The sequence below is a fragment of the Mauremys reevesii genome, linkage group 4, assembly GCF_016161935.1.
Source record: "Mauremys reevesii isolate NIE-2019 linkage group 4, ASM1616193v1, whole genome shotgun sequence".
NCBI lineage: Eukaryota > Metazoa > Chordata > Testudines > Geoemydidae > Mauremys > Mauremys reevesii.
Window position 1 is genome coordinate 6,379,182 of NC_052626.1, and position 12,658 is coordinate 6,391,839.

The 12,658-nt window shown below is 49.3% G+C and overlaps 1 protein-coding gene across 1 annotated transcript; it reads left to right on the top strand.

Annotated features, from left to right (window-relative positions):
- The first annotated feature begins 10,753 nt into the window (after positions 1 to 10,753).
- Positions 10,754 to 12,430, top strand: MGAT2 (alpha-1,6-mannosyl-glycoprotein 2-beta-N-acetylglucosaminyltransferase). Its single transcript, XM_039534994.1, is given in 2 exon segments — positions 10,754 to 11,050; positions 11,053 to 12,430. Coding segments are annotated over 2 exon segments (1,320 nt in total). The 5' UTR covers positions 10,754 to 10,999; the 3' UTR covers positions 12,322 to 12,430.
- Positions 12,431 to 12,658: the final 228 nt, after the last annotated feature.

Below are 12,658 nucleotides of genomic sequence, written 5' to 3' on the forward strand. Positions count from 1 at the left end.
TCATCCAAGCACTGGGCTATGTTGGTGGGAGTGATATGGTCGTATAGTGAAGAATAGGTAGAGCTGTGTGTCAGCCGCACATTGCTGGCACTCGAGTCCATGTCATTTGACTAGTTCACTTAGTGACCATGAAACACATGCACTTCCCAAAGGGAAGACATGAATAGGGGAAAAACTGATGTGTTTTCATAGAAGTCACTTGCATTTTTATTTAATGTGATTCTGGGAGAACTTCCTATGAACACTTATGTAATCAAAGGGAACATACAAATTAAAGTATTGGAATATTCCATGAAATACCTGATCCAACCTGAACAGAATGGGCGAGTTGACTTATTTTGGTATGTTATGGAGAGACCAACTTCTCTCTTAGAATTACGTAACTCCAATACTTTTAGCCCCAGTCCTTTTTAACTTTTGATTTGCAAATTTCCAGGTGTATTTTTAAAGCTAAAGAAAACTTTTTAACTTTTTAATACTATGAAGAAAATTGGTCAAGCTTGTTTTGGAGTTACAAATATTAAAATTTATCTTGAACATGGAAACACTCTGCATCAGCTCCTTAGTTAATGTTGTGACCAGAATTCCGTTATAAATCCCTATAATTTTGTACGGGGAAAGTATGTTGGGATTTACTCTGAATAGACTAGAATCTCTTTTGCAGATGTGAAGGCAATTGGTCAAATCATTTTAAAGTGAAGGATACTTTAACACGGGGTAGGCAACCTATGGCACGCGTGCGGAAGGCGGGACGCAAGCTGATTTTCAGTGGCACTCACACTGCTCGGGTACTGGCCATCAGTCTGGGGGACTCTGCATTTTAATTTAATTTTAAATGAAGCTTCTTAAACATTTTAAAAGTCTTATTTACTTTACATACAACAATAGTTTAGTTATATATTATATACTTATAGAAAGAGACCTTCTAAAACCGTTAAAATGTATTACCGGCACGCGAAACCTTAAATTAGAGTGAATAAATGAAGACTCGGCACACCACTTCTGAAAAGTTGCTGACCCCTGCTCTAACATGAGACTTCTTTGAAATGTAATTAGTACCCATCATTTAGCTTTCCACCTTAAAAAATAAACGAACTTGACTAGCACTGCAATTTTACATAGTTAAGTGCCATTGAAAACTAGGCTATGGGCTACCTTTTAAGTGGATTTACTTCATAAAATTAGCTTAGCGCTATCATACTCATGGTATCCATTATTGTAATATCCAAGTGACTCACTATCTTTAATGTGTTTATCGTCCCTGCACCCCATAAAAATTCCCAGAAATAGTCTCCAATTTGAATTTAAGATCGCTAATATGTAGCCTGATGAATGGTTTGTCTTCATTTAGCCACTAAACATTTACAAATATGGATATAAACAATGTTGTTAAAGTACCCTCTGATACAATAACTACAAACAACTGTACCTGTACAACTGTAAATACCACATTGCACAGAGGCAGTGACTAGGCAGCAGTAATCTGCCACAGAATTGATGAGGGCTGTGTATGTTTGTTCTAAATGGCAAGGATAGAGATTCACTTCAGGACCAGAGAAATATAAAGAAAACCAGGGAAACTGTTCATCTGAGGGAGAGATGATGAAATGCAGCACTTCCAGCATGGAAAGATGGAGACCTACAATAAAAACCTTCCTCCAGCTTCCAGAAACACGAGAGCAGTGGTTTTGTTCAACAGTAGTAATGATAGATAATGCTAGTAAAGATGGTGAAATAAAACCCTGACAAACATCTGGATTAGGTTTGTCTGCAGCTAAAGTCTTCAATTTGAAATTAACACACAGCTATTAGGTTTATAAACCTCTGAAGCATAGCTTGCACTAAAACAAAAATTCCCTTCTGTAACCACAATGTGGTGCTAGAATGCTCCAGCATTGTGTGATCCGATTTTCCTACTAATTTCTTTGAATTTATTCCCTATTGTTTAATTTCTAACATAATACCAGTAAAGTAAGCAATCCAAAGTCAATGGCTTTGTTCTGTCTGCATGCAGACAGGCTGGGTGTCCGTTGTAAGTGGGGAAAATTGTTAACAGAGGAAATGTGGTGAAGTTTTGGGCAGCCAAAAGAAATATGAATGAAAGCATGCACATGCTTGCCTGAGTTCCCTTTCCCTTCACTAGTGGTATCATCTATGCAGCTGGTGGGACTGGCATGACTTGACGGAGTTTCAAGTAGCTGGCTCGTGGCATGATTTGAGTTCCCTGGTGCTTCTTCCCCCTCTTCCTTACTATTCACAGCAGGGGACTCTGCAGCTGGCTCCTGTGAAGTGTTCACCGTCCTCTGCGGGCTCCTGGTGGGGTCACTGCCGAGTATGGCATGCAGTTTGTTGTAAAAATGGCAGGTTTGCAGAGCGGCACCAGATTTCTTGCTGCCCTCTCTCACCTGGTATCCCTGGCAAAGTTCCTTGGCTTGCATATGGCACTGCTGCTCCTCTGTGTTGTACTCCCATTTCAGCATCCCCTGTGCAATCTCTACGTAGATGTCTGTGTTTCTATGGTTGTTCTGTAGCTGGGCTTGCACAGCCTCTTGGATCCTCTTGGGCTGGGGGGAGAAGACATCTTGCCTGCTCCCAGCAGGAGCGTGTCTTGTAACTGTGTGGGTGGGGGAGGCAGTATGGTCAGATGCACGCAACAAAGGTGAGCTGGTAGGTGTGCTGGCGAAGGTGGGCATTCAGGAAAAGGCATTGATAAAACGTGATTTTTCAAAAGTAAGGAGGCGTGAGGGTTTCTGGTGTCTGTGACCCAGTGAAATTCAAGGCTGTGACTGAAGCAGCCACTGTTGTGGAGACTGGCGTTGTGGGACAGCTGCTGAAGGACTGTTAGGGTTGACTCAGTAATGTAGTGTTTGTGCTCTCACTGCATTGACCTAAGTAGATCAACAGTGGCTCTGAGTCGCTGTAATAAGGTACTTGTGTCAGCAGGAGACAAACTTTGGTGCAGACGTGCACAACTAGGTCAACTCAAGTCAACTTGTGTAGACTAGGCCTGAGAAATATTTCAGGCCCATCCTTGTAAATTCCTTCTCGGATTTTCTATCACCCTTGCTTTCAGTCAGAGTGCCTTTTACCATTTTGATAATTGCAGATACATTTAACAGTGTGATTTCCAAGTGTAGTACTCGGCTGTACACTGTCTCAGAGCATGTACATCTCACTAACTGAGGAGCTCTCAGGTAGCTGCTATGTTTATTTACGGCTAATAAGGACATATTACAAATTACAATATTGTGTTATATGTAAGGCCCTATCAAATTCATGGCCATGAAAAACGTGTCATGGACTGTGAAATCTGATCTTTGTTGTGCGTTTATCCTATACTTTACAGATTTCGCAGGGGAGACCAACATTTCTAAAATTGGGGGTCCTGACGCAAAAGGAAGTTGCAGGGGGGTCACAAGGTTATTTTATGGGGGATCGCAGTATTGCCACCCTTGCTTCTGCACTGCCTTCAGAGCTGGGCAGCTGGAGAGCGGTGGCTGTCGCCCGGGCGCCCAGCTCTGAAGGCAGCACCCTGCCAGCAGCAGCGCAGAAGTAAGGGTGGCAATACCACACCATGCCACCCTTACCTCTGGCACTGCTGCCTTCAGAGCTGGGCGGCCGGAGAGGGGTGGCTGCTGAGTGCCCAGCTCTGCAGGCAACAGCACAGAAATAAGGGTGGCAATACCATACCATGCCATCCTTACTTCTGCGCTGCTGCTGGCAGTGGGTCTCCCTTCAGAGCGAGGCTCCCGGCCAGCAGCCGCCGCTCTCCAGCTGCCCAGCTCTGAAGGCAGCGCTGCCGCCAGCAGCACTGCAGAAGTAAAGGTAGCAGTACCGCAACCCCCCCTATAATAACCTTGCGACCTCCCCCCCCAACTCCTTTTTGGGTCAGGACCCCTACAATTACAATACTGTGAAATTTAAGATTTAAATATCTGAAATCATGAAATTTATGATTTTTTAATTCCTATGACCATGACATTGCCCAAAATGGACCGTGAATTTGGTAGGGCCTTAGTTATATGGCTTATGTAACAGAACACGTGAGTGCTGTGATTTGTCCTCTCCACTGCTATTTAAAGAGCAGTGAGATCACTTGATGATTACCTGTTTTGTTCATTGGCCACTGTTGGAAGACAGGACACTGGGCTAGATGGACCTTTGATCTGACCCAGTGTGGCCGTTCTTATGTTCTTAGAATGCTTGAGGTGATCTCCTACCAGGCATGGAAGGTTAGAATCAGAAGATTCAGTGGCAATTGGAATGGAGGGAGTGTGGGAAACCTCAGGAAAGTGTTGTGGTGGGAGGAGCCTCTTGGGAGAGGGAAGGAGGACCGGAGTGGGCAAGGGGATTACTAAAAGCTGGATATTGTGTTAGGAGAAGGGTGAGGGGAATGAAGGTGGGTTGAAGAGGGAATGGGCATCACAAACAAGACCAATAGCAGCAGAGAGAAGAACAGTGAGGAAAGTACTTATATAGGTACAGCTCTCAGCAGGGAGGGTTTGAATTGCTGCCTTGCCCTGCCCTTTGTTTAAAAAAGAAGTAAAATATCTTTCCGTTGAATAAAATCTCCTCTATAACACAGCGGTACAAGCTGGTAACGGGCAGACGGGGGCGTTCAGTACTGCTCACTGGTACTGAGCTCCGCATATATTTGCTAACAAAAACACTGTTAATGCAGAGTTGAGGTGGCCTTGTGGCATCTCGTCCTTCCAGAATGTCAGGCTCTGCTGAACTCAAACTTCTGAAAACCAGGAAATACAGAGCTAGCATACACACCGCCTCTGCAACGCAACCTTAACTCTGTGTCCCTGGAGCCCCCAGAGCTGGCAATAACCACTGGGAATGGTTCAGCAAGTAGCAATGCCACAGTAAGTAGACATGAAGGACTGTGAGGTATCCTTGTGCTGTATTCCAGATTTGAATGCCACCTTTACCTACATGCACTCCAGGTGTACTCACTATTGGGGTGATGTATTGAATGGTGGAGGGATTAGTTGAAGCAGGTTGGAAGAGTTGTCACTGTGATATATTAGGAGAGGTGCACATTTACCTGGAGGGATGAAGTATGCCTCACTTCAGTCCTGAGTTCTGTAGGGTGCATCCATGCTGGTGTGCAGTGACCATGGGGATTGTCCATATGCTAGAGGTAGATACGACTGATCTCCAGGTCTCAGGAGGGGTAAGTGAAATTAATGTCTTAGAAGGAACCATAGGGGTAAGGGTGGAAGGGTGATAACATTTAGCAAGTGTAGCTCCTGACTGCTATCTGACCCTTATAGCCAAGTTTTGCCTTAGCAAAGAAGTGTTCAATTGCGTCATACAGTGTTTGTGTGCTCTATTTCCAGAGTGTTCTGCGGCATCTCTGGGTACATCTTTACTGTTTGTACAGGATCTTACCTGGGTGTTGCCCCTAAGACCCTTCCCATCCACCTACAGAAACCTCTTCTCCAGGTTAAGTGATGCTTTCAACTGGGGCTAGTTGGCCTGGTTTTGCTTTCACTTGGGCTAGTAACCCCTACACTTTGCAGTGACGATGCAGGTTAAACTACGTAGGTGCCAGTAGTCCTCCAGTGCCTTCCCACAATCCCCCATGTGCAGAAGGACATTCAGGTTCTCCCATAATTCAGCAGGAAAGAATCAAAGTGTCTCCTCATACTGCAGTACAAAGGAACCAGAGGATATGCCTTGAAGATGGGGGAAGTTCTGCAGCAGAGAGGATGTGGTGATTAGCTGCAGCAAAGAGCTATCTGCAAGGGTAGAGTAGTAGTGTGTGTGTTATGGGCATGATGGGGTACCACTCAACGAGGGCAGAATTGTGACTGTGTTGTGGGTGAGACACCACCAGGCAAGCTTAACACTCTGCATTAACTGGGTTGGTTTTTTGTTTTTTGTTTTATAGCTCTTCTGTTTAAAACACTAGGCAATTAGTAGTAGAGAGAGTTTTTAGTTAGGGAGGTATGGTTATCACAGGGGTTGGCAGCTGACCTGATGCTAGGGAAAAGATGCTACATGGTTCCTAAGTGGCTCTTCCCCTTCCTATGAACTTTGTTTATAGTCAAAGGATGCTGTGGAATTTTTGGGGTGTGAAGGTGTGAACAGAGTAAGGAGGGAAAACACAGACATGGTTATTTCATAGTATTTTGAAAGCTTTATTCCATGTAGGTTACACTAGCTCAGTGGTTTCCAAACTTTAACAACCTGTGAACCCCTTTCACTAAACTGTCAAGTCTCACGAGCCCCCCTCCTAAAAATGAATATTGCCAGGGATTTTCTCCTTTACCTGAGTATAAATTATAAAAACAGTGATCTTGGAAATATAAAATTTATTTTTATGACATGCTTATTATACACTATTAATTATTATTTATCATTACAGTATTTTTATTACATTATGAAAATGGCAACACTCTTCCAAGATCTCACTTTCATAGCTTGTATCACTTTAATTAAGCCTGTTATAAGACAAGGCTCCTATGTTTCATCAAGGAGTATCAAGTGAAACCAGCATGAAAGTACTTAAGAAGCCAACTCGAAGAGTTCCTCCTACACAAGCATTCAGGTCTTGAGCAGTCCAGGCAAACAACACATGTTACAACAAAGCTTAAACTTGTTCTTCATAATCATTTTAAAAACAATACTAGCTGCCTATTTAATTTTAAAAACAGCAAAAAATATCCACCTCCCTTTCCATTTCTTATAAGGAGTCCTGAAGTTTAAATCTCCTCAGTAGGGTGACCAGACAGCAAGTATAAAAAAATCAGGACAGGGGGTGGAGGGGTAATAGGTGCCTATGTAAGAAAAAGCCCCCAAAATCGGGACTGTCCCTATAAAATCGGGACATCTGGTCACCCTACTCCTCAGTGTGATGTGCTTGCTTTGATCTGCTTAGCTCTTGGAAGTCCAGGGGCTCTGGGCTGCTGGCCCCATGGTGCCCGGAGTTCCTAGGGACAGCTCTGTCCACCATTAGGGAATTTTTTCCTGAGAACCCCCTGTAACATTTCACGAACCCCAGTTTGGGAACCACTGCAGTAGCTTTAAACACCTAGGAGAAAACTGGTTCTCTTTCTCACCCCCTCTCATCACCCCACTATCCCCTGCAGGATATAGACCCCTCCAGCAGCACTTCCATTTTCCCCCCTCGCCCCCTTTCTTTTCCCATCTTCAGCTGACTCTTAGCAGTATAGGAGACTCAGAGAGGTGTGACATGGTCCAGTCATCTCAGTGTGCTCTTGTCAGCTGGAGAAGCCCCATGGAAATGAATGCAGCCTGAAACAATAGGTCTGAGCAGCATTCAGCTCCAGCTGAACTGTTCCAACCATCTCACTGGGTGTTCTCATTCCCCCCTGCCCCAACTCCTGCATTTACAGCAATTGTGGGCCTATTATGTGCATGGAGTATGCCTGTTCTCAGCTCCTCACCCTGCTCTCAACACTGTGGCTAAGTCTACACTATAGCAGCACAATTGCAGTTACGCTACTGTAGCATAGGCACTTTGTACTGTGCTGGAAAAGATTTTTGTGTTGCTGTAGTAAATCCACACCCTCAAGAGGCAGTAGCTAGGTTGACAGAAGAACTCTTCCATCACCTTAGTGGTATCTATACTGAGACCTAGGTCAGCTTAACTATGGCCTGACCTACCTCTAATAACTAGACTGACCTAGCTATGTCATTCAGGGCTGTGAGAAATGTCACTCCCTAAGTGCCATCGTTAAGTCAACCTACCTCCTCACTGTAGATGTAGCTAGGTTGATAGAATTCTCCTGTCAACCTAATCACTGCCTGCCAGAGAGGTGGATTAACTCCAGCAATAAAAACCCCTTCCATTGATGTAGGAAGGAGCATCTACAGTAGAGAAGCACAGCTGCAGTTCCATAGAGACACTCTCTCTTTCAGGGGTGTGCATTGTAGCGAGGTTGGCCTAAGTTTTAGGTGTGGACGACCAGGCCTGTGTGTATTGCACAGGTCGGTTCCCAGCTCCCAACTGCATTCTCCAGGCCGTATGTCAAACATCCCGATTTCACTGCTCGCTGGGGTCTCTGCTTGGTATGCCTGGACCCTGCGACAAGCATGCCTGTTCTTAGCTCCTCACCCCACCTCAGCCTGTACTATGTCCTGAATATGTTAATTCCCACCTCTCCAGCTCTCAGCACTGTGGGGACAGATTTGCACAGAGAGGTTTGAGGAAGCAGAGCTGACTCCCCCCTCCCTTGCTGCACAGCTCTGACCCACTTATTTTCTCTCCTGTTCTGACCTCCCCTTTCCCCCAGAAACTGTGTGGGGGTGGGAGGACACTGATGTTCCTTCCCCTCTGCTGGAGGCAGCATAAAGGAGGGGAATAACGGAAGGAAGGGGAGATCCTGAGCCCTCCTCTGTTGGCTTAGTAGAGCCCCGTGGAAGAATTGTGGGGATTATTTGTAGGGAAGGGCAACAGATGGCTCTATTTTCCTCTGCCCCAAAATATGTCACTGGAGGACATGCTCAGCTCCCACTTCCTCATGTTTCTGCTCTGTCAGTGCTTCTGAGCTCCCAATGAACAAAGATCCCTTTGAGGACGATCCCTTATGTAGTGAGAGACCACAGAGAAACTACTTTGTGAAAACCCAGATCTTTGTCAAAGCACTAGTCATCAAACTGGGTTTTCAGATGGAGTGTTTGGATGACCCCTTACCCTAATAAGGGTTGTTGTCCAGGGTTGTGCTGGCCCCTCACTAGCTGTGCCAGAGAACACCCATAAGCGGTGAAGGTTGACAAAGCGCCCACCCTGCACTGCTCCAACCCTCCCTCCCTGCTCTGATTCCCCCCACACATTTTCTCTAGCTCTGCACCAAACAATTATAAGAATCTGAAAATCTTATGAGCATCTTATGTTAGGGGGGGCGGGCTGTCTTTCTTTCTTTCTTTAGATCAGGCTCAGTTCTGTTCAGGAAAAGGTGAACCCTAGGAGTAGTCATTACATTACCCTAGCTGCTTAATAGTCTTTCCTTTGTTTAGTGTTAGTTTCCTTGGCACTACGTGTATAGTAAAAATCGGAGTCTGTAGGTGGATTTTAGAGCACTTTTAAAAGTACTGCTCTTAAATGAGAAATTTTGGTTTTGGGGCAAGACTTCCACAAGGAGCCCCTGCTGTGTGCAGGCAGAGAACAAGGAACTCACATAACACAGAGTATGCCTTGAACTGAGTGCATGGATGTCACTCAAGTTCAATTACTAAAAATAATAAAAAATACTGACTACAGTATGTCACCTAGAGCCATCCACTTATTGTGACACAGCCTGTCTGAAACCCTCTGGTTTCAGCAGAGCCCTTGTTTTGCTGCACACATGTACTTCACCCTTTCAGGCAGGTGCATCAGTTTAGCTTGTGCTGACCCAGACTTAGAATCTTTACTCATGATACATTTTTCTATACTGGTTCTCCAAAGGGCACTGGAAGCTGTGTGCTAACACAGCTAAATGCCGCGTGACCTGTCAGTTTGGGAAGTGTACACCTATTCTGAGCCCTAAGCATGTGAATTTTTTTTTTTTAGGAAGGCTATGTCTTGGGAATCCCTTGCTCAAATTACCCCAACTTTGGACCACTAAGTATATTCCACCTTCACATGAGGCACAGCAGTGTTCAAGGCAAACCAACTCAGGATGTAGATTTTAAAACTTAAAACTTTTCCATTTACACAGGAGGATGCTGGACGAGGATGCTCTGTGACTGTGGGGCCTATTTCCATTCCTGCCTAGTTTCACGCAGCCGGGCAGAGTTCCATGGGGCAGTGTCCACTGGCTCCCTCGACACCTTTGAGGAGCAGTGGGCGCTTTCTGGGCTACTCTGCTTGGTGTCCCCATCCAGTACCCTCGTTTTGAACCTATGACCTTCACCTCAGCCCCTGTTTTTCTCATTTGTTGTCCCCTGTATTCATTTGGTCCCTGGGTCCAAGGGTCCCTCCCGCTAGGCTGGGGGAAGGGCCTTTAGAAGTGGATGGGCTTGCGCTTGCCCACCTCCCGGGTTTTATAATAAGACTAGAAGTTGGTGTAATTTCTCCTCCTCTCTCTGATACTCTGTCTGCTCCCCCAGGGAAGGGAATGCCTCGAGCCTGGCCCTAGCCTGCAGCTGACACCCGTGGCAAAGGGCCATAATTTGAACGCAGGCAGAGGACAGTGCAAAGCCCTTGGGGGGCGGGTGTAGCAGAGGTAAAGTCCCCACCCACCCCACGGCTAGTCTGTGCAGGTGTTTGTGGTAACAGCGGCCGGGGGGCTGCAGGCCCGCGGGGCTCGCAGGGTAGCAGACGCGGGGTTAGTGAACCCTGGTTACGAACCCCGATAAGCTGCCGCCGGCTCCCCTAGGCCAGACCCGGCTTGTGTCACAGCGGCTCCGCCGACTCGTTTCCTTCGCGGCTGGCCCCGCCCGGCGCTCGCGCTGCGCTTCAGCCCCAGTCACGGGGCACGAGGCGGCGGCCCGGCTGGGCACCGGCTCCCTCTGCCCCAGGACAGGCCTGGGCCCTCGCGCCCGCCCGCCCGCGGCTGGGTTCCGCAGGCCCCGGCCCGGAGCGGGGTGCCCGGCCGCCCTATCCCCGCGGGGCTTGGCCAGCCGAGCCGCTCCCAACACGCCAGCCCTCGGGGGGCGGAAGGGGCGGGGTGCAAGGGGTGAGTGACAGCGCGTTTGACCAATGGCCCGGGCCCGCGTGCGGCGCGCGTCCTATGGCGTCCGGGGACGTGTCCGGGGTTGGGGGCGTCGCGCGCGCGCCGCCGCCGCCGTGACAGTTGGTGTCAGCCTCCCTCAGCGCCGGGCTGCGAGGAGCCGCCGGGGCCATGCGCGCGCCGCGGCGCTGATGCCGGAGGGGCGGCCCCGGCCGGGCGTCTCCTCCCCCTTCCGGGCTCGCTGCGGCCGCCGCCGCCTGGGGCCAGCGGGGAGCGCGATGAGCTAGGGGCGGGCCCGGCCCCGCCGAGCCGAGCCCGCCGAGCCCAGCCCCGCGGCAGGCCCCGCTTCCGCCCCGCGCCCCGGGACCATGCGGCTCCGCATCTACAAGCGCAAGGTGCTGCTGCTGCTGGCGCTGCTGGGGCCGCCTGCGGCCTGGCGCTCTGGGGCCGCCAGCGCAAGCCCGAGCCCGCGCGGGACCCCGGCGAGCCGCCCGCGCCCCGCGCCGCCAGCCGGGCGGCCGAGCTCGCCGCCTCCGCCGCCAGCCGCCGGGCCGCCAACGCCTCGGCGCCGCCGCCGCCCCCCGAGGCCGAGCCGGCCAACCGGACGCTGGGCTACCGCTCGCTCTTCTACCGGCGGAACTTCGACCAGCCCGTGCGCAACCTGGCGCGCTTCCCGCGCCGCCCGCCCGGCGAGCTGGTGCTGGTGGTGCAGGTGCACGAGCGGGCCGAGCACCTGCGGCTGCTGCTGGAGTCGCTGCGCCGGGCCCCGGGCGTGGAGAACGCGCTGCTGGTGCTGAGCCACGACCTGTGGTCGGAGGAGCTGAACCGGCTGGCGGCGCAGGTGGAGTTCTGCCAGGTGCTGCAGATCTTCTTCCCCTTCAGCACCCAGCTCTACCCACGCGAGTTCCCCGGCCACGACCCCCGCGACTGCCCGCGCGACATCGACAAGGCGGCGGCGCTGCGCCTGGGCTGCATCAACGCCGAGTACCCGGACTCCTTCGGCCACTACCGCGAGGCCAAGTTCTCCCAGACCAAGCACCACTGGTGGTGGAAGCTGCACTTCGTGTGGGAGCGGCTCCGGGCGCTGCGGGAGCACACGGGGCTGGTGCTCTTCCTGGAGGAGGATCACTACCTGGCCCCTGACTTCTACCACGTCCTCAAGCAGCTTTGGGCGCTGAAGCAGCAGGAGTGCCCGGAGTGCCAGGTCCTCTCCCTTGGCAGCTACAACGTGGTGCGGGGGGGCTTCTCCGGCAAAGCCGACAAGGTGGAGATGAAGACGTGGAAGTCCACCGAGCACAATATGGGCATGGCCTTCAGCAGAGACACGTACCAGCAACTGATCGAGTGCACAGATGCCTTCTGCACATACGACGACTACAACTGGGACTGGACGCTGCAGCATTTGACTATCTCTTGTCTTCCCAAATTCTGGAAAGTGCTAGTACCCGAAATCCCCAGGGTTTTTCATACAGGGGACTGTGGCATGCACCACAAGAAATCCTGCAGACCATCCACCCAGAGTGCCAAAATCGACTCACTCTTAAGCAGCAACCAACAGTACCTGTTTCCTGAAACAATGAGTGTCAGTAAAAGGTACTCCATGGCACCTCTCTCTCCTCACGTGAAAAACGGAGGGTGGGGAGATATTAGAGACCATGAACTCTGTAAAAGTTATCGCAGACTGCAGTGAAAATCAAACTCAAATAGCCTCTCTCTTGAATTATTCCATACTGTCTTATGGACAAAAGTGAATAAAAGGGTTTCTGCTTTAAGATGAATAAACATTCTTGTAAAAGGTGTCCCAAACTAGTAATCTTTCATGTTTCCCTGTTAAATTTTTTTAATGGGACAGGCTTTATGGCTGAGATCAGCTGGAAAACAAAATTTAAGCCCAGATACAGAAAGGGGCCATTATGCTGTGCTTACTGACAAGGCTAAACATTAAAATGCATCTCTTATCTATTACATTAGAGGGCTTTTCACTTTCAGAATCTCAAACTCCATGTAAAATACGTTTTGAAATGAGC